Source organism: Eublepharis macularius, chromosome 9 (genome assembly GCF_028583425.1).
Source record: "Eublepharis macularius isolate TG4126 chromosome 9, MPM_Emac_v1.0, whole genome shotgun sequence".
In the NCBI taxonomy this organism is placed as follows: Eukaryota; Metazoa; Chordata; class Lepidosauria; order Squamata; family Eublepharidae; genus Eublepharis; species Eublepharis macularius.
The window spans coordinates 59,139,850-59,164,171 of NC_072798.1; the positions used below are offsets into that span (position 1 = coordinate 59,139,850).

At 41.4% G+C, this 24,322-nt stretch overlaps 1 protein-coding gene across 1 annotated transcript in view; it reads right to left on the reverse strand.

Annotated features, from left to right (window-relative positions):
- Window positions 1-24,322, reverse strand: part of ZDHHC17 (zinc finger DHHC-type palmitoyltransferase 17) — a 91,705-nt gene that overhangs the window by 63,245 nt on the left and 4,138 nt on the right. Inside the window, exons 2-3 of the mRNA XM_054988684.1 lie at window positions 6,550-6,653; window positions 3,211-3,333 (exon numbers count right to left, since the gene is read on the reverse strand). Coding sequence (XP_054844659.1) covers window positions 3,211-3,333; window positions 6,550-6,653 — 227 coding nt within the window. The remainder of the gene's footprint in view (window positions 1-3,210; window positions 3,334-6,549; window positions 6,654-24,322) is intronic.

Sequence of the window (24,322 nt, forward strand, 5' to 3'; positions counted from 1 at the left end):
AACACTCCTGCAGAGCCCCGTACAATAGGCAAATGGGGGCTACGGGGATGAACTGACACCCATGGCCATGAGGCGACTGAAAGCATCCCAAGAGATTACATAAGGAGTCTACTAATGGCCTTGGTCTCTCCCTGATACCAGCGAATGCCAGCCAAGTGTTCCTCCATTACATTGTTATCAGGCACAAAAGACAATGGGAGCCGTGTTTATGAAACGGATTGTGCAAGGGGCTGATACAAGTTCTGCAATGCCCAACCAGACAATCAAATGAATAATATTTGGACTTTAAGTATTTTCAGAACTATACATGTGTGAGGTCTTAAAGGAAGTCTCTGATTATAGAACTTAAATTTCAGATTTTCCTGAATGTACGTATTTATAATCACACCTAAAAGCTGCTTTACAGCCCAGAGGGCCCTCAAAGCAGTTTACAATAAAATGATGCATAAAACATCATAAACACATTTTTAAAAGATTGCCCTCAAATGAAAATTTGAAGTTATTTCATCTGTAGAAAAAACAGTCTTAGATCATTGGTTAGTGTATGGCCACATATCACAACGTACCTCTGTTCATGACCTAAACTAACATGGATCGTTTGCCATTGCTCTCCTGTGCCCCTCCTTCTTCCCTCATGGTCTGGGCAGTCTGAATGACAAATATGTGGGCAAGATGGAGTTTGTTTCCTTCTCACAAACTGGGTGGTTTACAAGAATCAAATGTGAAAGAGCTCAGAGCATCGTATGTAGTTCTTTTTCTCTCCATTTTCCCCTCACAAGAACCTATGAAGTATATTAAGTTGAGAGAGCGACTGACCCAAGGTCATCCAATGAGATTCATGGCTGAGCAGGGATTTGCGTGGAGGATTACCCAGGATGCTAACCATTACAACCATGCTTGGTTTTATGAAAGGCAGCTCTTTTTTCATTTTCAGAAAGTTGTATTAGCATTTTTAGCACCTTTTTACAGCTAGGGAACACTAAGGCTCAGAGATACAACAATGTGTCCATACATCAAGCAAATGTGCAGCTTGTGTATAAGTACAGAACACAGATATATGAAATCCATAACAAGCATGAACCTCTGCATATTTACTTACAAGAGTATCTCACTAACTTCAAAAGGACTTACTTGCAAGTAACTGCATATGATAGCAGCATGAGACATTAAACAAAATCAACACTGTTATTGTTACGCCGAACAGCTACCGGTACTTATGCTGAAAAGGGTGTATTTTAATAGGAGATATGGCAGCACATATGCACAAGTCTCTGCATTTCTCAGGAATCAAGTTTGGTCACATCAGTTAATTTGAATGGGAAAGAAAAAGAAAAAATAAAACCAAAAATTATTCTCCAAAAGTATGACTGGAGAGGCAGGAGATGAGTGAACTGGGGCAATGAAATTACACAGGAGGAGCAGGAGAACTTGTTGTAAGTAGGTTGTAAGTATATCTACGGGAAGTGAACAGGGAGAAGAAATAGCCTGTGGCATTTCTCTGAATAGAAGAGGGACACTGCTGTATGTAACTTCATGCCAAGGGAGAATTCCAAAGGTCAGGCTTGTGGTCACAATCAGACCTGGGGAACTGAGGCAAAAAGAGAGAAGCTGCCTTAGTATCTGCAGCAAAGTGCCTTTTCTTTACCGCTTTACTAAGAAATGGCAACCTGCCCTTTCCCACCTTGATTTCAATGGGTTTAGACTAGAGATGGGCACAACCCCCCCCCACGTGATTCGTGGTTCATAGCATTCCACGGAACCCTGAACCACGAACTTCCGACCTTTCCCCAGTTCGTGGTTCATTGTTCCGTGGCATTTCAACCACCCTGCACTGGCTGCTGAAGCCGGTGCAGGGCATCTGAAACAGACAGCCCCTTTCTTCTGCTGCCTGGGCAGCAGGAGAATGGGCTATCAGTTTCACAGACCCCGCACTGGAACCGGCGTGGGGTCTGTGAAACTGACGGCCCGGGCAGCAGGAGAAACAGGCTGTCAGTTTCACAGACCCCTCGCTGGAACCGGTGCGGGGTCTGTAAAACTGACAGCCTCTTTTCCCGCTGCCCAGGCTGTCAGTTTTACAGACCCTGCATCAGTTCCAGCATGGAGTCTGTGAAACTGACAGCCCGGGCAGCAGGAAAAGAGGCTGTCAGTTTCTCAGACCCTGTGCCAGTTTCAGTCCATCGGCTGAACCCAGAACGGCAGGAGAAAGAGGATGTCAGTTTCACAGACCCTGCGCTGGGCTGAAACCGCTGGGCTGGGCTGAAACCGGCGCAGGGTCTGTGAAACTCCAAACCCATGGAATGGCTGGAAAAATTCATTTGTTCCAGAAAATGCGTTCCCACAGAACGCGTTTCGGTGCAAACAAACCAGCCATTCCACACGGAATTTTGTTCCGTGGTTCGTTTTGTGCCACTCTAGTTTAGACTGGAGTAGCTCTGCTTAGGATTTCACTGTATGGTATCCACATATATTTTCTCTTGGTGATGGAAAAGAGCATGAGCTGTAGGGGAGCCGAACATCAGGAGAAGGAAAAGAAATCGGCAAACAAAAAAGATGTAACAATAAACAGTTTTACACATGAATGGAAACAAAAGTAAAAACAAAACACTAGAAGACAAGGAAATTGAACATAGTGTAGCAGCACATCCTTTCAGACAACTAAAATGAAGAGTTTTTAAAAACATTTTTATACACACACACACACGGCATTATGATTTTGCCATATTAACTTTTCCAAAACAACTGCATACAATTTATTTGAATGAACTAATAACTTAAGAATTGTATAATATTTGGATTTCTGAGTGTGTATACCACCATTTTTGGGTATAGGAACTGTCATAACACTTATACACTGCACTGTTCTAGTATATGCTCTCAAATTAATATCAATTTGCCTGTTAGGCAGCTTTGGCCATTATGAAATCACAAGAAATTTGAGAAAAATACAAATAAATACTATCTGCAAAATGACTGCCAAAAAGCTGTAGGTAACATTGGCTTGAATTTTTAAAATTCTTTTCAACCAAATTAGGACAGTGGTACAAAACCATCAAGCCAGTAATATAAACAGTCTTTAAATTATACACCTGTAATATTTCCTGCTATGTTATCATAATGTGGTTCTAGCCATACATGTTTGCAGACACATGCACACAAATATATGATTTAGTATCAACAGTGGATACCAAACAAAGTGAGATATTCACTTACTTCACTAAATCTAATCTGTTGTTGATTGCAGCCCAATGCAGAAGTGTAACATTTTCTTTATCTGGTTGCCGTACGTCATAACCTGCTTCTACCAACTCTCGACAACGTTCATAAATTCCATACCTTGAAGAAAAAAATCACAACTCCTTTACTTCAAATTAATAAAATTCACACATGTACGGACCTTGTTTTGGATTACAAAGTCCCCTCTATTGTAGACATTGGCTTAGATCCTAAGGTGCCATTCTGCTGGTGTAGCAGTAACTCCTCCAACTGAAGAACTTTTCCATCTGCAGAGGAAGGGAAGGAGAATTTGCCAGTTCCCCCTATTGCAGCAGACTTTCAGTTTGCTCCCCACACCGTTCCTTTATATCCGCTGAAATGCAGAACACTTTTAGTTGTTCCTAGAAACTGCTTTCTTCTAGCCTGACTCCACTTGCAATCCAAGCCTTTGCCTACAAAAGAAACCTTGACTCAGGGCTGGCGCGCCCATTGAGGCCAGGAAGGCGGTGGCCTCAGGGCATGAGGGCACTGGAGAGGTGCCAGAGGGGGTGTCGGGGGCGGAGGCGCGTGCAGCGGAGCTGGCATGGCTGGCCCGCAGCTGCCGCCGCCAGCCAGCCAGCCCCGTGCTGCCGCCGCTGCCGCCGCCGCCGCCACCACTGCCACATGCCCCCAGCTGGGCGCAGCAGCCACGAGCCACTGCTGGGGCGGCATGTGGAGCGCAGAGCAGCCTCCGCCTGCCACCCCAGCCATCCGCCAGTGAATGCCCCCGGCTTGCGCTGCACGATGACGTCATCCGATGGCGTCATCGTGCAGTCCGTGGTGCACGCGCAGCGGGGCGGGGGGGGTTTGCCATAGTGCCTCGACTCAATGGAGGCCTCTTTCCTTGTTTCCCTGTTGTAGCTAGCTCACGGTGCGTATACGTCTCATAGCACACTGACCCTTGTTTGCATCATACCTTCCACATCCTTTCCAGAATCCCAGGCTTCAAATTAGATCCACATAATCAACTGCAGTGAGACTTACATTTTGAATTACTTATAAATAAAGTTAGGCATTGACCTGAAATATGCATTTTTATCATAACAGAGCAAAACTGTCAAGACTAGATTATTTGACAAACACAATGAGCATCATGAGTTCTCTAAAATGATGTTTTATAATTTCTTAATATCCTACAAATATTTGCAGTTACATTTTTGTCCCCTGGTATTTGATATAACAGAAGCCCACAGTAACAAAAACACTAGCAACAAAAACACAAACATAGGAAAAGGAAAGGCTCTTCACCTGTATATATGAGAGAGTATATATATGAGAGTATGCTTAGAGTACATATGAATACTCTAAGCATGCTGAATTATTATAGAAAAGTCTTGTATGACTCCATACCATATCTTTAACTGCTTAGAGAAAGTCAATTTCCTTTCTGAGTAAAATGCGTATGCTTGCTGTGCACCATTTAAAACACATGCAGGCACGCGCGCATGCACGTACACACACACAACAGAACTTTATAGAAAATTTGCTAAACTTTTTGAACCGCATCATCAATTTTCTCCCTTTCCAGAAGACACACATTGGAACTGGCCTGGTATTACAAGTGTAGCTATGCTTGTTTAGACCATTAGATGGTGCTCATTTTCACACTATGTATAGTTCTCACCAGTTATCAAATTTAACTGTCAGAAAAAAACAGAGTACCATCTTTCTCTACAGAATGTTGTGATGAAACTATTCAGTGTTGTCCCATCAATACCATTTGTAAATTTGATATTTTTTCATTCTAATATTAGGGCTTCTGAAGCTATTGACCGTAATTTTGTTAAGCAAAAACTTACAATGAAGCCAAAGTCTGGGAAGGGAAAGAGAGAGACTCCGTGTGGATTCCACTTCCTGCAGCACAGTATTTTAATAACTTTTACAGCTTATAACCATTAGTCTGGGATTTTCTGCTCATTTTACAATTATGTTTACTATTTCATACTACGAGTTTTAGTTTTTTGTAATTCATCCAAATAATTAATTACATTCCCAAAACATAAGCAATTACTTTAGGCAGATTTATTTAGAATTCATTCTATTTACTCACTAAGAGTAATAGCAGGCTTCAGAGTAATAGCGTTCAGCATTTTTAACACACCAGTTATAAATGCTGTTACATTACAGAGCAATAAATCGTAATTTGAAATACAAGAAAGAAGTAAAATCAAAAAGGAAAAGCCGTTTACATTATTAGAATAACTTAATGTAAAAGGATTTTTCTTGAGGACCCCTTGCCTAAAGACCTATGGATGAGCTCTATTGAAGCTGACCACCTACACAGGAGGCAAAATCTGCCTTGATGGGCAAATTGATTCTCTCAGATTAAGCTGAGAGAAGCTGAGGTCACGTCGGCCCTACAAGGAGGGAATATCAACAATTTCTTTTTCTTTGCCTTTGGTGTCTTCATTTGTGTAAAGTCATTGGCTCACAGGGGAGATAAAATTAAAACGCAGAGTACTTTGAATAAATTCCCTTTCACTTAAGTTCTTTAACAGTGCACCATTTTTGTTCTCAGCCTTGTATTTATTTGCAACGGAAAACTATTTTGACCATTCTTTCATATCATCCAAAGAAGCCTTCTGATTACTTGATTCAACTTGTAAATTTCATTATCAGTCTCCCCACCAATGATACATTTTGGTAGAAAACTGAGTTTCTACTACTGTAACTCTTCTTCTGCCAGTAATTTAAATACAAATTCACATTCTGTTCATAAAATACTAGCACTATGACAATTCATTATCTAGAGGTAGCAGCACACTTGGAAACTTCTGATGATCTTTTCAACTTGCAAACACTCAGTGAAAATACAAGCCTATCAAGTAAATGAGGACAAAGTTTTCATATATCCAAAGTGCCAGCATTTATCGTCTCTTCCCCTGCTTGACTTTAGCTCCTGAAGTCAAGCAGGGGAACAGGTTATTGTGTTTCAGGACAGGTTTCTGGTGACCACATTATTTTTTCTTGCCACATCTTGTGAGGCCCCTAGTAACTGGCAGTAAAAAGGCTGGTCCCAACGCTATTGAGGGCAGGCAGAGCCAGCAACTGATTCAGTATCATTATTTAAAGCCTCCTCTCCCCTTTTAAGTTCGCGGTACTTGTACATCTGTTTTCATATCTGCATTTTCACTCCTAAATCAATCAATCAATCAACCAACATTTTGTTTTTTAAAGAATTCATCAGTCCAGAACTACTATTGATTTTCTCCAAACTGCCCCGCAATGAACAATCATGAGATGTTTCCATATATTGTTAATACGGAACAACAATTTGCACCAAATAAATCTACTTACTGTGTAGCTTTGACAATATCCCATGTGCTATAATCATCAATGTGACTTTTGCGCCCAAGAGTGTCACTGTATCCATGGTTATAATGGGCTGGGGGCTTTATTTCCTATAAAATATAAGTAACTGATGTCAGGCAAAAATATTCAGATTAATTTTAAAACTTCTTAGAAAAAACAGCACTTGGGAAGCAGTTATTTTAAGCTAAAAATATTTGTGCATACCTCTATTTATTTCAGTAAAGAATCTCAGTTTTAGCCATTAATATTTAAGTAGCTGTGGCACTAGCAACAAGAGACAGTAAACAAACAATATATATAGAAGCAATCTACAAACGTTGACAACCGACAGGAAATAGGCTTAGATTTAGCTGAGTTACAGAACTGTAAAAAACAAACAACATGCATAAAAGAGGCAATACTATTTTAAACACACTGGCTTTAATCCTACAAGCTCTCAACTTGCACATGGAGGTGGGTGCTTCATCTGGTTTCTCCTTACTGCGGCTCCCTTTGCTTCCGTGCATTTGATTTATGAGGGTCCCCTAAGCAGATGATTTTCAGGGACTGCTACTGTTCTGGGAAAGTATGTACCTGTGATCCAGGCTCTGAGCTCTTTAAGAGAAGAGGGGAAAGAACACACTGGCCCCTCTCAACAGTCAAAGCAGTAAACAACCATTGAATAGTTCCACTACTTTAATCAAGGTTAAGTTCAGTCTAGGATCAACCTGGTGGGGAAGAATGAGATTTCCCTTCCTTGTGAGTCCTCATTGCTCCCAACTTGTTTTATAGAATACATTCTGTCAAACTGACTCACGAAAGCTTATATGGAATAAATGTTGTTAGTCTTGAAGGTGCTAATGGACTTCTGTTTTATTTAGTTGGGAATAGTCACTTGTCTGGAATACTATAGTTAACATCTTTTAGGCGTTAACCTGTTCTTAGAAGAGATTATGCATTTTATGTAGATTACTACACTGCCAGAACTGAGATTACTTTCAAGTAAGCGGGGCTACACTTTTATAAACAGGACTGAAAGCTCAATTAGATGGGCTGATAGGAAGCAACAGGAAAAGCACAATCTTATTATCAGCCTGGCCAGAGGCTAAAGTACAAAGCAACTTAACCATGATTCTTTGAAGTTGCTATTGCTAATCATCTCTGAAGGTGCAATGCAGGTTTAAAAAAATTAACACGATTGAATTCAAACAGCCTTAGTTCAGAAACCCTGGTTTGTAAAAAAAAATATAACAATATTCAGGGTGAATAATCAGTAACCACTCACCTTAAAGTACATTACAATTTACCAGCATTCAGAAGATACGTGAAAAAATGGAGAATCATTACAAACTATCTGAAATCTTATTAATCCAAGATTCTCAAGCCTATATTCCAAAATAGGGGTGTGCACCAAAAAAAATTCAGTAAATCCATTTATTTAACCAAATCTGAGAAAAAGTTCAGAATTCCCTAAATTCTGGATTGATTCTCTAATTCAGTTCGGCTATTTCCAAAAAAATTGGCCATTGTTTCCTATGGGAAAATCATTCCAGGAACTATCCAATGGGCTGAGGGATGGCATTTTTCAAACAAACTCCACCAAATTTTCAGGGAACTGACTCTTCTAAAGACTGTCCTCTAAAGACTCCCCAAGTTTCAGGAATATTGGACACCAGGGGCCAATTCTATGGGCCCCTGAATAAGGTGCCCCCAGTCATGCCATTGGTTCCTATGGGAGGAAGTCACAGCTGACTCCCATTGCACAAACACACCAAGGCAAGCCTGCCAAGGCCAAGGCACACTCCCAAGTGGAAGATGAGCTCATCCCAGAGAAAGCCCAACATGATAGAATCACATCCATTCCACCCAAACCAAATTGAAGAAAGGGACACTCTTGCAACTTAGCCAATAGAAGCAAACTGAAGCTAGGGAATGCCTTGTGCTTGTGGCTGGGTACTGTTTCGTTTTGTTCTGTGGTGTTTCCCCAATGGCTGAATCCACTGCCTGGCTGCTGTGAATGACACTAGTTCTTTTTTTTTTTTTTTATAAATTTTTTTATTTTTCATAACTACAAAACACTACACCAGACTATCACAAGGAAAGGGGAGAGGGAAAGGACAAAGGGGAGTGGAAAAAGAAAAAGGGGGGGGGGAATGAACTACAAACACTAAACACTACACTTCAATGTTTCCCTTCATACTGTCATAATACAAGAATAGCTCCATAGAATAATGATGGAGTGGTTAATCATACAGAAAATAAACATTTCAAATTCTGATTAAACTTTCCTCCCCCTTCTAGGTCCCGGACGCAATTCTCTCTGTGCAACTGCTGTTGCGATGCTCTCCTCCTCCCCCCCCCCTCCGGCTCCTCCTTTTCTTCGTTCTTGGTGCAGCAGAGTTCTGGGTTTTTATTCTCAAAATCCTTTAGTTGATCTTCTGATAATATCTTATAGGCCTGATCTTTATATCTGAACCATATTCCTTCCGGGAATAACCATTTGTACTTTATTCCATGGTCCCTCAGAAGAGCTGCAAACTTTTTATATTTAAAACGCCGTTTCCGGACTAGAAATGGAACGTCCTTCAAAATCTTGACTTTCAAACCCATAAAGTCCAAATCCGCATTGTATGAGTTATATAGGATGGTGTCCCGAATCTTTTTAGTTGAAAAGTCAATAATGATCTCACGAGGCAACTGTCGCTTTGTTGCATATTTTGAAGAAGCCCGACGGACCTCCAAAATGGCGCTTTTAACCTCTTCTTTAGTCGTCCTCGCGGGTGTCGCCAGTAGTTCCGAGACCAAATCCCACAGATCCTCATTTTCCTCCTCTTTCACGTTTTGGAGACGCAAAATTGTCTGCGTTCGTTCCACCTGTAGCCCGATCAGTTGGTTCTCCACCAACTTCAGCTCCTTTTTTGTAGCCTTCACAAGTGACGCACTTTCCAGAGCAGACTTTTCTGCCCCCCCCGCTGCTGCCTTAATGGTTTTCACCTCGCTTTCAATTAAGCCCACCCTTTGATCAGTTTCGTTCAGCTTGTCAACAAAGGGTTTTATGGCTTCCACCACCGCCCTGCGCACCAACTCTTCGAGCGACTCCCCTTTCTGCAAGGTGGCCGAGATTGACTTACCGAGAGCGGGACTTTGCTTCTTTGCTGCCATTTTGGGGGGGGGGGGCGCCAACAAAATTCTGGAACTCCACGAAGGGGAAGAGCGAGTCTTCTTCAGATCAACCTCTCCTTCACAAACGCTTGTAGAACAGAAGGGATTCGCTTGTTTACAGGCTTCCGCCTGTTTCTTTTACTTGCCGTTTCTCGTTGCCCGGCGGCACTCGAGGCGCCGCGCACATCTGCCGGCCTCCATAGGGACAAACGGGCAATTCCCCCCCCCCGCATTGATTTCGGGGAGTTCTTCCCGCCGCGTCCCGGACCCTGGCTCCCTCCCTGGGAGTCCTGGGGGCTAATCCTTACGGATCAGCCGCCCGGTCAGGGTGCCCGGTCGTTTCCTCCCGGACCAGCCGAGAGGAGCGTCCGGCATGGCTGAGAAAACGAAACCGAATCGAATGACACTAGTTCTGATGGGCTAAGTGTCAACAGTGTTCCTTGCTTCAGTTTGGATTGGGCGGATTGGATATGATTCTCTGATGTGATGCTGGTCCCCTTGCTTCGCTTTGGTTCTGAGGGAATTTCATTCCTGTGCTTCAGTTTGGTTCTGTTGGGTTGTGTGATTTATTATGTGGGAGTTACATTGTGAAGCAGACATTTGTAGATCTTTACCAATTGGTCTAAGCTCTCACATGTTCACATGCTGAGCAGGACCATGGAGCCCTTCCTTTATGGGGTTGCCAGGAGTATGTGAAGGTACAGTTATCCTGTACTGCTGGGAGAAGTGTGCACTTCACACTAGAGATCTGCACCTGCCTTCAGTCACAGCAGGCGTACCTCTCACTGACTGCAAACTGGTGGCAACCTGACAACCTTCTGGGTGGAAGTGTGACAACCAGTGTCAGGCAGGGTCAGATGAAGGGCTGCTGGGCCAGCTACCACAAGGTTTTCCTCCATGCTGAGGCTATCAATGAGGCACACATGGCAGACATCTGTGCCATCATCGAGAAAGAGTTAGTGCAGTGCATAGGCAGGAACATCACCATGGGAGACACAGTAACTGATGGCGGCAAAGACATCTGGGCAGAGGCTGTGAAAGTGGACCTCAAGCCCATTCATTGTGTGGCTGACAAACTTCACCTTATGGTGAGGATGCACTGGGTCTTGATTCCTTTGAGGACTTAGATGCTGTGACTGATGAGTGACAGTGTCTCATCATGAGATGCTGGCGTATCAAGGGTCACTTCACGAGCAGTGTGAAAGCTGCACCAACTGCACCAGAAGCAGGTCCTGGCAGGCATGCCAGAGCATTGCCTTATCAGCAATGTTATCACTTGCTGGAACTCCACCCTCACTATGTGATTCTCATGAGCGAAACTGGGAGGAGATTCAATTCAGCCAAAAGGACTGGCTGACCATCTCACAGATAGTAGAGGTCCTTAGACCCTTTAAGGACTTCACCATCACAGTCTTGTCTGACCCAGCACCCCTGGGCATGATCATTCTTCTGATCCAGATGCTTCAGAGAAAGATGGCCTCCTTTCTGGACCCAGGCACAGCAAATGCAGACTTTGTTTCAAAAGTGTGCATGCTCGTGAGAAGGCTGCAACCAGGCATTAAGTCCAGGCTGCAATCTATAAGAACAAGTTGTACATGTTGGTGACCATGTGCAACCCATGTATCAAGGACAGCACTGCTGAGTGGGCCAGGATGCTCACAACTTTGGGTGATGAACTCTGTTAGCAGGTACAGCCTATGCTGGTCAAGGAGGGCCACCCTGCCAGGAGATGGGAAGGAGAGGGAGACCAGTTCTGCTGTTTCCTGCACTTCTTCTTCATGGCAGGGTCCCGCTGTGGCCCCTCCTAAGATATCCATGAAGTTTGTTGCCATCATGGAGGTGCTCGACCCCTCTGGGAACATGAGACATTTGAGCCTGGATTCAGCAGAGGCAATAGTCAGGGACTACCTTTCAAAACCCTAAGAATTGTGTACGACTTCTACTTTGAGCTACTGGGCCAAGAAAGAGGTGGTCTGACCTCTCTTGCATGGCTCAGAGGCTCCTCTCATGCCCTCCAACCAGCATGCAGAGCAAGCATGTCTTCTCCCATATGAGAAACACGGTCAACTCTAATCACACTTGCCTGCTTCCCTGGAGAGTGGAGCAGCTGGTCTTTCTGAAGGTCGATTTGCCACTCTTCAGTTTCCCAACTCTGGACTTTGAGAGTGATTGAACTGAACACACCTTGTATCTGTATCTTGTCAGTCTGTGTTGGGAGGTGGGAAAAAGCACTTTTCCCAAAGTTAAACTTAGGCGGAAAATCAGAAGGATTTTCCAGTTAATGTGTCAACTTTATCCAGTTGGCACACTATAAAATACATACACCACCTTGGAATCTACCCATCACCCAAACAACCACTAACCCAACCAGCACACTTCTTGGACCCTGGCACAATTCTGTGCAGAAAATTAAGAAAGGCAACACCAAAAATGCTGTTCTCTTGCCACTGGAACAGGAAAATTCAGAGTTGTTAGGGAGAGAATCTGACACCACATATATGCTAATGTTAAATTTAAACAGAAACAAGCCCACAGAAATACCCAAAATGAAGTTAGTAAATGCTGCTGGGCTGTTATTCTGTACTGTTAGCTTTCTTCTTTGCAAGAGTGGAAAGTCACAGGAGGGCGAGTGATGAAGAGCAGCTTCTGCAGCTCTCTCTCAATGCTCCTCTGAGCCAGTGAATAATAGACTGCAGAGAGAAAAACTTGGGTTACCCAAAATTACCCCTCCCTCTCACTTTCTGAGGCCTTCCTTGGGAGAGGGTTACAACAACTGCATTTGCTTGCCATTGCCTTGTGACAGGTTGGTGGTTCTGCTGCTCTATGGTTAATATGTTGGTACTTACTTCTGTTCTGTGGTGTTCCCATGTTGGCCCTGCGTTCTGCCTAGCTTCTGTAAGTAACACTGGTTCTGTTGGGTTTGCAAAAGTGTCTCTTGCTTCAGTTTGGTTCTGGTAGGATTCTCTGGTTTGACATTGGATCTGTAATGCATTGTTGATTCAGCTTGCATTGGGATTGGATTTCAGCCACGGTTGCCTCTGTATATTTTTGGTTAAGGTTTCTTTACCCTGGGAAAGCCTTAGAATTTCTTCCCCCATAGGAAAGAACGGAGAGTGGCTGGGGGCACTTGGTTCAAGGGCCCACAGAATTGTTTTCTGGGATCCAATCTTCTTCAAACTTGGGGGGGGGGGGCGGTTCTTAAGTAGACCAGGTTCTCTGCAATTTTGGTAGCATTTGTTTGAAAAATGCACCTCAGCCCCCCCAACAGTTTCCCTCATACGGAATAATGGCCAAATATATTTAGGATTCAAGAATAAAATCATATCAGAATAGTGAATCTGACCTAAATATCAGAAATGCTGAATATTTATGGCATTCTTGATATTCAGATCCAAATAAAACTTTTTTTTTTTGCTGCGCATTCTTAATTCTACCTTTCAGGGACAGGACAGAGACATAATATACATATTAAAACCCATAAATTTGATTATCTGAACATTACCTAGACAGATACTTACAGGCTAACACTTTAAGAGGACTAGCATTGCATAGGGAAGAAAATTTGCTGGATCCTCAGGTTCTCTCTAATGAAAAGATTCAGAGGAGAAATTAACTTCTGACACTCCAAGTTCTTCTTAACAAGCTGATCTTTGTGATGGAAATGGAGGAGTAGCCAAATGATACAGCACATGGCAATTTATTATCGTCTCATCCGTCTCTCTACTCCCCCTGCTCCTGGACTGGTATAATGTAAATACTGAAGCCGATGCAGTGTATGGCAACAGAACATTATTTCCCTTACCCTAAATGTGTCAATGCCGCTCCTTTGTGAGGATTAATCTGGAACTGCCATATTTTTGCTCCAAAGTCTTGCTATGTACTGTAATTTAAACTATTTACAAGTGCAATGTATTAGAAACCCATTACAGAGCCAATGGTTTTGATAATAGGTGCAGAACATTACCACTGCAATGTCATAGAATAAGATAAGCTGGTTCTGTTATTATAAAAAGATGACAATAATCTACTTTAAATTTGCTCACATACTTGGCAGCAAATCTGTTTAGAATATTTTGATGGCTGCCCTTTTGTCATAAATTAATTTGTATAAGCCGGCGATTGTAAAGATTCAATGGGGGATCCCATTTTACTCCCCCCCCCAATTCCTGTCCTCTTGCTCTTCTTGTCTGAACATCTTCCTTCTGTCTGCTCTGGTTTTATTTCCTTTCCTTCTGACATGTTCACGCCTTCCCCCACATCATCTTAATCTTTTCTCCCTATTGTTCTCTTGTGTCACACTCCAGCTCTGCCCTCTGCATCACACGCCCTTCTGCTGTGGCGCCCTGACCTAGACTCAGGCTGCCTGCTCAGACCTCAGCTCCCATTCCCGCCAAGGATACTGGAGGGCTCCTCCTGTGAGAACAGCAGGTGCATATTTGGGGTGGTGTGCCCCTGGGAAGCTTTGCCCCACTTGAGAGGCCACCCTTAGCATCAGGGCCAGTCCTCTTTTTCTCCTCCCAGGTCAGGAGTCTGAGACCTCCTTATATCCTCTTCCTCCCCTAGGGCCAACTCCAGCCCCTCTCCCATCCACCCACACCCAGCAAAAGTCCCACCACCTGTGCCAACTGTGGCCACACCTGTCAGACCCACCTCATCCCAGGCCAGTCAATGAGTGGGCTTCTGCCACCCTGCTCTGGGCTGGCGTCAATGCCGGAGTCGCCTGACCTCCGAGGCCCCGTCACCTCGTCTCATTCCCCTGGGGGTGGACCTTACTGGTGGCGCCACTTGTGCCGTGCTCTGGGCCAGCTTCTGGCCCCATCCCCTTCCCTGGTGTTGGGTGGGATGGGCTGGCCTCCACAGCAGACCACGCCTTCTCGAGCCATCTCCACCTGAGGCCGCTGTCTCTTCTACCGCTTCTGCTGCCTCCCTGTACTGTCACCACTGTCGGGGTGCCTACAGTCATCAGGAGATGAAGCCACAGAGAGTGCTGCCTTACAGCCCGCCGCCACAGTGCTCCTGCCCAGCCCAGTGGCCCTGCCGTGGCTGTCCTGCTCCAACTGGGTGCTGGTGCAGGCCGTGGGGGGGGGGGTGGAGCTCGCAGAGGGCTGGGGCGCCATCCCCAGACATCTTGCTTAATTGCCTACCCGATCTTACTTTCTACCTATAGATTCCTGTCTGCCCTCACCTTATGCTTTCTCTCCATTGACCTGACTTTGCTTTCCTTTCTTGTCTTTGGCTCTACTTTCTTCTTCACTCCTGCTTACTGAGTCCTCCTCCTGATGCACGCACGCACACACTCCATTTTCCCTGTTAATCGCTCTCATCCCTCAGTTTCTTTAGCTGTCTTCCTGATCCTTCTTGCCTCCACTACTTCCTCCTCCTTGGCCACCCACCCTCGGAATCTTTTTTCCTTCCCTGCCCCTTGAACCCAACTGGAAGCCACTTTTTACTCCATGTGACTTCTCATATCATTTACTTGCTGTTTACTTTCTTATAGGCTCACCCTCACATAGCTACCACAATGTCTCTTTCCCTTGTCCCCACACCTCTTTCCCACCCCAAATTACCTGCTTCTTGTTCCCCTTCCACAAACTTATCTCCACTTTTCAGGAACCATTTTGGGCTGCTCTGACTACCCAAAATACCACCTGAAAGTTTTTTTCCAATGCCATCTGCACATGCACAGAGGGCACTTTGGGGGTGGGTAGCCCCACAACTTCCTTTTAATTTTCCATATTTTACTGCAATCTTGGAGTTCCACCCAGTTTTGCAGAAATATATACCTTAACCATAGGTAGTCCCTTGCAGACACACACAAAGCCACTCTTAGTTATATCACTAGAGAAGAAATTCTCTATATTAAAAAAAACCCACCCATGAATTTAAAAACACAGTGTAATGATTTTAAGTAAATGTGTGTATGTGTCTTTAAACTCTTGGTGTGGTATAGACGAAGAGTGGGGGTGAAAGAGAGGGATGAGTGAGTGAGATGATTGGTTGATGACTGAGAGTGTGGGCGGAGTGAATGCAGTTTTAAACTGAGGGAGAGAAAAAGATTCAGTCAGGGCAAGAGAGGCAAGCTGTGTGCAGCCTGAGTAATTTTAAGCATTTTTGTGAAAAATATTGAGTCTAGTTTTAGCAGGCAAGCTGTGTGCAGCCTGAGCTTGTTAATGATGTCTAAGAGAAATATGACCTATGTGGAAACCTAAACTGTGTGTATGTGAAAGAACATTCAGTCAGGGGAAAGCAGGCAAATTGTGTGTGCGCCTGAGAAAAGATCTTACTTGTAACTGAGAAATTAATATCAAAAGCAGGCAAGCTGTGTGCAGCCTGAACTTGCGTATGTTGTCTGAGAGGAATATAACCTATGTGGTAGCCTGAGCATTCAGTCAGGAGAAAGCAGGCAAACTGTATGTGCACCTGAGAAAAGATCTGTGTGACTGAGTTTAAGTAAAGTAACTTTAAGAATTGAGAACTTCTTTTGAAATCATCAAGCTTAAGAAATAATATGAAACCAATAAGCTTCTTATAAAAATAAAAGTTTATTTTGCTTTTTTTTTAATATCCCAGAGTATTTGTCATTCCTATATCCCATTCCTTTCCTCAGGGCCACATAGTACCACGAAAAGCCTGACCCCTGGGCACATTGCTAAAGGGGAAATTTAAATAAAATATCTTGGAATATAATATTCCTGGTGGCAGTAATCTACCCAGAGGGTGTAAGAGAAAGATTAAAGGCAAAATCTACTCAAGAGAAAGAAAGGGTCATAAGTAACACACAGTATCTCCAAAGAAACCATCCAAAACACCATCATAATAGAGTGGTTGATATGATTTACTCTGCAACTTCTGAGAAAGAATGCATAGACAAAAGCAACAAGCTCTAATCTTATATTTGTTGGAATGTTTTGTCCTTTCAAGAAAGACAATCAACTAAAAAAAATATAAGTGTAGAAATGGGGCAACTATAATATCAAACAACTTTAGTAAACCTACAGTGAAATCCTAAGCAGAGTTACGCTAGTCTAAATCCACTGAAATCAATGGTCTTAGACTGGTGTAACTGCTTAGGATTTCACTGCAAATAGCACAAAGAATATTGTTCTAACCATTCAAAAATATTCTCAAGCTGAAACACAACAATGGCAGAACTTCATTCAGCAAATGTCAATTATTTAACTGATTAATCCCACCCACTCTCTAATATGCTCACACAGTTTTTACATAACAAAGGGACACAGATGCAGGATCAGAGCCCTTAATCTCACATTATTTGGAGGTCAGAAAGATCATTTGATTTTATGCACAGCTGGTGAGGAATAAGTCATTGCTTATACATAAATAAATAAATCACAAACTGGACCACTCTGATTAGCTGGCTTTGATTTGTAAAGGATGGAATACTTTCCTTTTAAAAATCAGTAGGAAAATTTCCCCCTCTGATTTCATTGGACTGCAGAGTCTACTTTCAATGTCAACCTGATTTTTTAAACACATTCTAAATTTTAAATTAAGTGTTAATTAATTGTCTGCCTTTGTCACCGAGTATCAAGTCAGATTACATAATGTAAGTCAATACAATCAATAAGATAAGGAGACATCTAATAAATAATATAACAAGACTAGGATTGCAGAAAACTGAAACAAGGCACAAGTATTAAACATGACATGTTAAACAATGGAAGACATGGTATTACATAAGTAGAAATACAATGCAGTATGATCAAGACAAAAAATACACAGCAAAAGATAATACTGATAATGCATATTATCAGTATGTATATTTATAAAAATGCCCTCCTAAACAGTTGTTTTACAGTTTGTGGGAAAGTGTGTGAACCTTCCTGGTATAGGGCCATCTTCCAGGCTAAAGTAAGTAGAAAGCATTTTTTGTGGCTACATTAATTTGCTTCTACAGCAATAATGCTGTAGACTTTACATAGAGATTGAACAGCATGGGGGATAAGACTGCACTCTGTGAAACCTCATAGAACAAATCCCAAATTGATGATTACTAGATTCCAGCAACCCTTTGAATCCAGTCAGTAAGGAACAATTTAAGCCAATCTAAATCATATTCTCTGATACTTATTTCTGTCAAAAAGCAGTAGATAAATCTAGTAGGAGCGATTAGGAGGTGTAGACTTTGTCAACATTCAGTTAGAGATCATCAACTAAAGCCATCTGAGCCACCTTGGTTCCACAACCTGGCATGAAGTCAAAATGAGAACAGTCCAGAACACATGAGTTATCCAAGATAGCCTGGAGTTGGTCCACCGCTGCTTTCTCAATTAAAATCCCCAGAAGGGCAAAGTAGAGACAGGGCTGTAATTGGCCACATCATTTTTCTGTAGGGATGGCTGTTTGAGTAGAGGATGAATAAATGCTTTTTTGAGTGGCCAAGAGAAGGTGCTGTGATGGACTCAGCTTCAAATGCTGGGATTGCCGGGCAGCAAAGAGGGGAGGATGATTGACATGTCCCCCCTTGTGGCTAGCCTGAAATGGCAGTTGGTAATGGAATGTTGAGGGATTGACAGTTGGAGAAAACTGAAGAGGGGAGTTGGAGCCTGGCTTCTGACCAGAGAGGGTTAGCCAGAGAGTCCTCTGTGTGAGGAAGTAAAGGGAAGGTGTACCCGTACAAGAGAAATCATAGCATGTATGAAGAACTTTTAGTCCTTGGACTAAAGTGGGACAGACAGCACTAACTTCTGTGCAGACACCAGAGATCTGGGAATTGTAGCCAAGGAAGTGGGTAGAAAGGAGTCTCCCCTTTAGCACAAGGAACAGGGTTGTAGCTGGGGCATGACAATAACTCCTGCCCAGTATCTTAAAAGGGTTTTGGATTCAGTGGATTATCCTGAGGTCTGCAGAAAAGGGGAAGTTGTGCTGTGTAGTTGTTAAACTTGAAGCACCTAACTTGTGAAGGAGTGCCAACCTCAGAAAGAACTCACTTTAACATCTTTAAGTCTGATAACACCAATATCTCTCATACAAGCCAGCAACTTAAGAACTATACCAAGTGTTTTGTGCCTTATACCAGTGAAATGTTCAGTTCAAAACTATCTAAGTTACTTCAGTTTTAAACACCTACCTACATGCCTTATTTTATCTACTTGTAAATACATCTGTTTCATTTTGAATCTCCATAAGCCTCCTGTGCCAGTTTCTTTATAAGGGAAACCCCTGATCTTTCCCCTACTTAGACCTGGCTGGGTAACCATACCATTTTTATGTTCCTTAAGGGTGGGACAAGAAAGAAAGTTGAAGCTAAACCTCAACCACGCTACTAAAGGCTTCCCAGCCCAGTATTCAGCTTCATATGCAGGGAGAGGAGACATTTTACCTCAGGGTAGAGGAAAGTCAGCCCAAACCTGAGTTAGACGAGGGTTTGCAACAGTGCCTGCGCTGGTGACTGCCTCATTTACATGGTACTTAGATGAGTTCAGCAACCAGGGTGGACAAGGATCCAAAGCCCAAGTGGTAGCCTTCACAGAGCAGGATCCTGTCAAATCCATCATGGTAACTGGATCAAAATGATTCATAATTAATTTCCTGATCCTGAGACAGTAAACTCTCCAGTTTACGAAATCTAAATATAGTAGATGCTGAGATACCTTAAACAATTGGGATTGCCATAAACTGGTTGATGCAACAACAGCGGAGAAGTAACACATTTTGGCCATTTTCACCACTATTTCATGTCTTACAATGAGGTCTATAACATGCTCTGTTGGATTTAGTATGAATTTTCCTTTGAAATAACTGAAACATTCCAATTATTTCTACAATTTCAAAGCATCTTCACTGTTTACTGGAAAAACAACAATATACAGATTTAGTACAAACGGTTAGCAAGATTTGTTCATATAGAATGCATTACTGTAGAGGCATATCAACAGCTTTCTAAACATTGGATATAATACAACATAACACACATTTTTAAATCTCACTGATTTCAATAAGTTTTACAAGTGCTTACTTATGTGATATATCTGTCCCATTCTTAGTGGTTACCCAAACCAAGAAACTCACAATTTTATTTTTTATTTTAGTGTCTCTCAGTTATCCTCAGTAGAAGTACAGTTTGTTTTTCATTTCATATTAGAGTATGTTTGTTGTCATTGCTTGTTTATATGTTAACTTTCCACCATTTAATGGTGGTAGATGAATTCCTTAATGAGTCACTTTCTATATAGGCTCCAGTATTTAATTTAACTGAGATTTTAAAAGCAACAATGAAAGTATGAATAACTTGCAAGAAGTTAGGTTAGGTTTAGAATAGGGGTCTCCAACATATATCAGCTGCTTAGCTGATAGCCCCATTTCTAGTACATGTTCTTAGGGAAGAGCAGTTTGATTTGGTATTTGGAATTAAAAAGGAATTTTAGCTGAGTCGGTAAAATCCGGGTATTCCAGATCAAAATAATGAATACCGATTCAGGAATACTGAATTCAGTTTTACCAAATTAATTCAGTAAAATTCAGTAATACAGGCTGGGCTGTTTTTTTGCTCTTTTTCTGCAAAGTAACAGCAGTTCCTGCCCTTTTACCACAGAGGGTAGGGGAGGTCATTTTTCAATCAAACTCCACCAATTTTAAGAGAACTTACTTCTGACAGTCTTCAAAAGACCCCTACCCCAAGTTTCATGAAGACTGGATCCCAGAGGCGCTCTCTCCATTATTCCCTGTGGGACAAACTATCTGGGGGCTATCTAGGGGGCTGGGGGAGGCATTTTTCAAGAAAATTGTCCTCTAAAGGCTGGGGGCACCTTCTTTGGGGCTGACAGAATTTAGAGGGAGGTCAGGAGTAGGTCAGGAGTAGTTCCCTTGCAATAAGTGTTGAATGCTATTAAAAAGATTAAGCAGGTAGGGGCACCTGGTCCTGAAGACGCCTGAGGCATGGAAAGAGACCAATATAGCACTATTGCTAAAAGAGGATCAAGATCAGACTCTGACAAGAAATTATAGGCCAATATCACTATTAAATAATGACAAAAATATTAGCTGGAAGACTAAAAGTAATCCTTCAGCATATTATTGATGAAGATCAAAGTGGATTTCAACCTAAAAGACACCTGAGGGACAATGTCAGAACACTACTGGACATTTTGGAGTATTTGGAAAAACATAATGAAAAACAAGCAGTGTTGATTTTCTTAGATGCAGAGAAGGCTTTTGGCAATTTAAACTGGAAACTTTTGTTAAAGTTTTGGAGGATATGGATTTTGGGGGGAAATTATAAAGTGGGTAAAATCGATTTATACATCTCAGACTCCACAAATAATTGTAAATGGAGAGTTGACTAAACCATTTGAAATACAAAGAGGTACAAGACAAGACTGCCCACTGTCACCCAAGTTGTTCATACTTGTTCTTGAAGTATAAATAGTGATATAAGACAAGATGAAAGAATTGGAAGGATAAAGGTCAAAAAAGAGACATAAGTTAAGAGCCTTTGCTGATGATCTGGTGTTGGTTCTGGAAGATCCCCCTAAAGGGAACTAAAACGTTAATGATTAAGCTGAATTCGGTACAGGAGCGGGATTTAAGATCAATAAACAGAAGACAAAAATGTTAATATACATATGAAAATACAGGATCAATTTAACCCGGAAAATAAAAACATGGCTTCAATGTTTAGTTTATATAGTTTTTCTTTTCTTTCTATGCATATTTTTGTTCTATTTGTACGGTTATTGTAATTTGCTTGCTGATTTCTTTATTTGGCTAGTTTTTGTGTAATTATATTTTTATGTTTTGTCTTTTTTGGTTTTTATTATATAAAACCCTTCATAAAAAGGAGTCGATCCCTTGTAAATTTGGTGAAATGTTCTTGAAAAATGCCACTCCAGACCCCTGGATAGCCCCCAAATAGTTTTCCCCTTATGGAATAATGGAGAGTGGCTGGGGCACCTTCTTTAAGGGCCCATAAAACTGGGCCCCTGGGTCCAATCTTTATGAAACTTGGGGAGGACTTTAGAGGGCAGCCAGGAATAGGTTCCCTGAAAATTTAGTGAAGACTGGTAGAAAACTGCACACACTCCACTCAACCCACTGGATAGCCTCTGGATTTAGTTTCTCATAGGAAACAATGGCCAAATTTTACCAAATTTCTGCTATTTACCAAACCAAATTAAGAATTAATTTGGTATTCAGGGAATACTAAATTTTTCTCTCTGGATCAGTATTCCCAGTCCGGCTTTACCAATTTTTGTGTGTGTGCGCTCCCCTACATGTTCTATTTCTGTGACAGGTAGGAGGGGGAGTAGCTTGAAATATTTACTCAGAAGCAGCTCTTATTAAAGATCCCTGGGTTAGAGGTTTGGGGTTTTTGCAGTGATAACAACCAGAGTTACCCCACATTTACTTATATACTACAACAATTTCATCGCAGCATTAATAAAGTTACAAGAAACAGTGAAGTATTTAGGATTAGGTTTTGTGGTACCAATAATGAGAAAATATCATAAAGTACAAAATCCAAAAGCTGAAAAACAAAATTGACTCGTATATATTTGGGCTGGCTCATAGAGCTAAAGAAAATTTATCAAGGTTTGCACTAACCAGTTCCTGAACATTTTAAATCTTACATAAACATCTCATAACCACTTTGAAAAGGCGTTGAAAAACTAAGAAGCAAAATATTTAAATATTTATGAGATGAAGCCAATACTTTGTATTGTCTTGGCATACAAAATCTAACAAAAATTGCCTCTAAATTTATCTCTGTGTGTGTTATTATGACATCATATTATATACAGAATAATGTAATAGTTAAACAGTATGAGCTGGAAATTCTAGTTTAAATCTCAGCTGGGCCATGAATTCACAGGATGACCTTTGTCTAGCCACAATCTTTTGCCCATAATACCAGCCTCTTTTTCAACCTGTTTATGATTAGGTTAGGCTAAGAGTTAGTGACTAGCACAAGATCAACCACAGAGCTTCATGGATAAGCGGAGCTGCAAAGGTAACTCAGATGTGGAATAGTCTGAGTATGTAAGGAAAACACTATATCATCAATTATAATTACTTTTCAATTAACATTAGCTTTCTGCAAGGACAAAAAAAATTGCTACTGCCTAAACTGGCAGTTCAAGGCATTTGAGGAAGGAGAAGCGCTAATCCTGTTCACTGTCATCCCTCCTAGCATGTATGCACGTACGACGCATGAACACACACACATATATATTAAGGGTTCAGATATGGCAGGGGAATAAAAGATAAGAGAAAGTAACTAAGCAGTTATAAAATATGAAGGAGAAGTAGGAGAAGTGGAAGTGGACGATTCTCCATTTGTATAAATACATTTGGAATGAGTGAAATGCTTTTTAAGACAAGGTTTTATTTGATCAGAATGTGTAGTTTAAAATTCCTTATTTAAAACAATCCGCGGCATTATATAATTCTTATGTACACTCTAGATGTAACATGTTTTCAAGGATATGTTTATCTTTATTGTTGCAATGTCATTAATTTAGGCAACAATTATTATACTATGTGTTTGATAATACATTATTCACAAATTTAGTATTTTGAATGTTATAAAGTTTAAGTTGATATACAACTATGCTGGTAGTTCTATTGTTACTGTATAAGACAGTTTGTCTAAATAATACACTTCCTTTTCTTTACTAGAATTTTTAATTTCAATGTTTATTTACCTAGCTTTCAGATGGCAAAAATGAAGATACACGTGCTAAGGTAGTATTAGGCGCAACCATTTGCAATTCTTTCTTAAACACTGGGTATATTTTCAGTTTAGCTTTAGAATACTAAGACATTCATACTTCTAAATTCCATAAATATGCCGAGTAGTACAATTTTATATACTAAGTTATAAAATATGCATTTTATGTTGTTAAAATAGTGATACAAGATAGGAAAGTAAGTATTGCATCTCTTTCTGTTTTTCCCAAAATTTCCATTCCCTCCCCCTAACAGTTTTCCCCCATGGTTTCAAAATTTGTGGAATTTTTACATTTCTAGATCACTAACCAATGGACAGTTGAAATAAAAAGGTCTGACATTTCTTCTAATATAGGAGTTGGAGGCACAAATTTACCTCCCCAGGAAGGTGCCTCACTAGCTTTGATCAGGCCCACTGCTGATCCTATTGCTTTAATCTAAGGGATTCAGTAAAGATTCATCATTGACTCTAAACAGACAGGACAGGAGACTTGGAGACTGCATTTCCCATTTTTGCAGTGATTCCTTAAAACAGGCCTGACATTTTGCTGATAAAGAAAGACACTGATCATTTCCACAACTGGTTTACCACATACCCAGTTAACTGAAACACTTTTTAAAAAAATCTGTACATATGAACTTGCATAATAATTAGTTAAATATTACATGTTGGTGACTTAAGGAGTTGCTCAATTTTGTTCTGCTTGCTTTTAAAGGATTAAAAGATCTTGAGAGAAGGGAAGTTCAAAATTATTACCAGACCCTTGCAATGTCACAAATTTGATAAAAAACTAGAAGACCTGTGTAATGATTTTAAGTGTGTGTGTCTTTAAATGCTTGGTGTAGTACAGATAATGAATGGGAGGTGAAAGTGCAGGATGAGTGAGTGAGATGATTGGTTGATGACTGAGAGTGTGGGAGGAGTGAA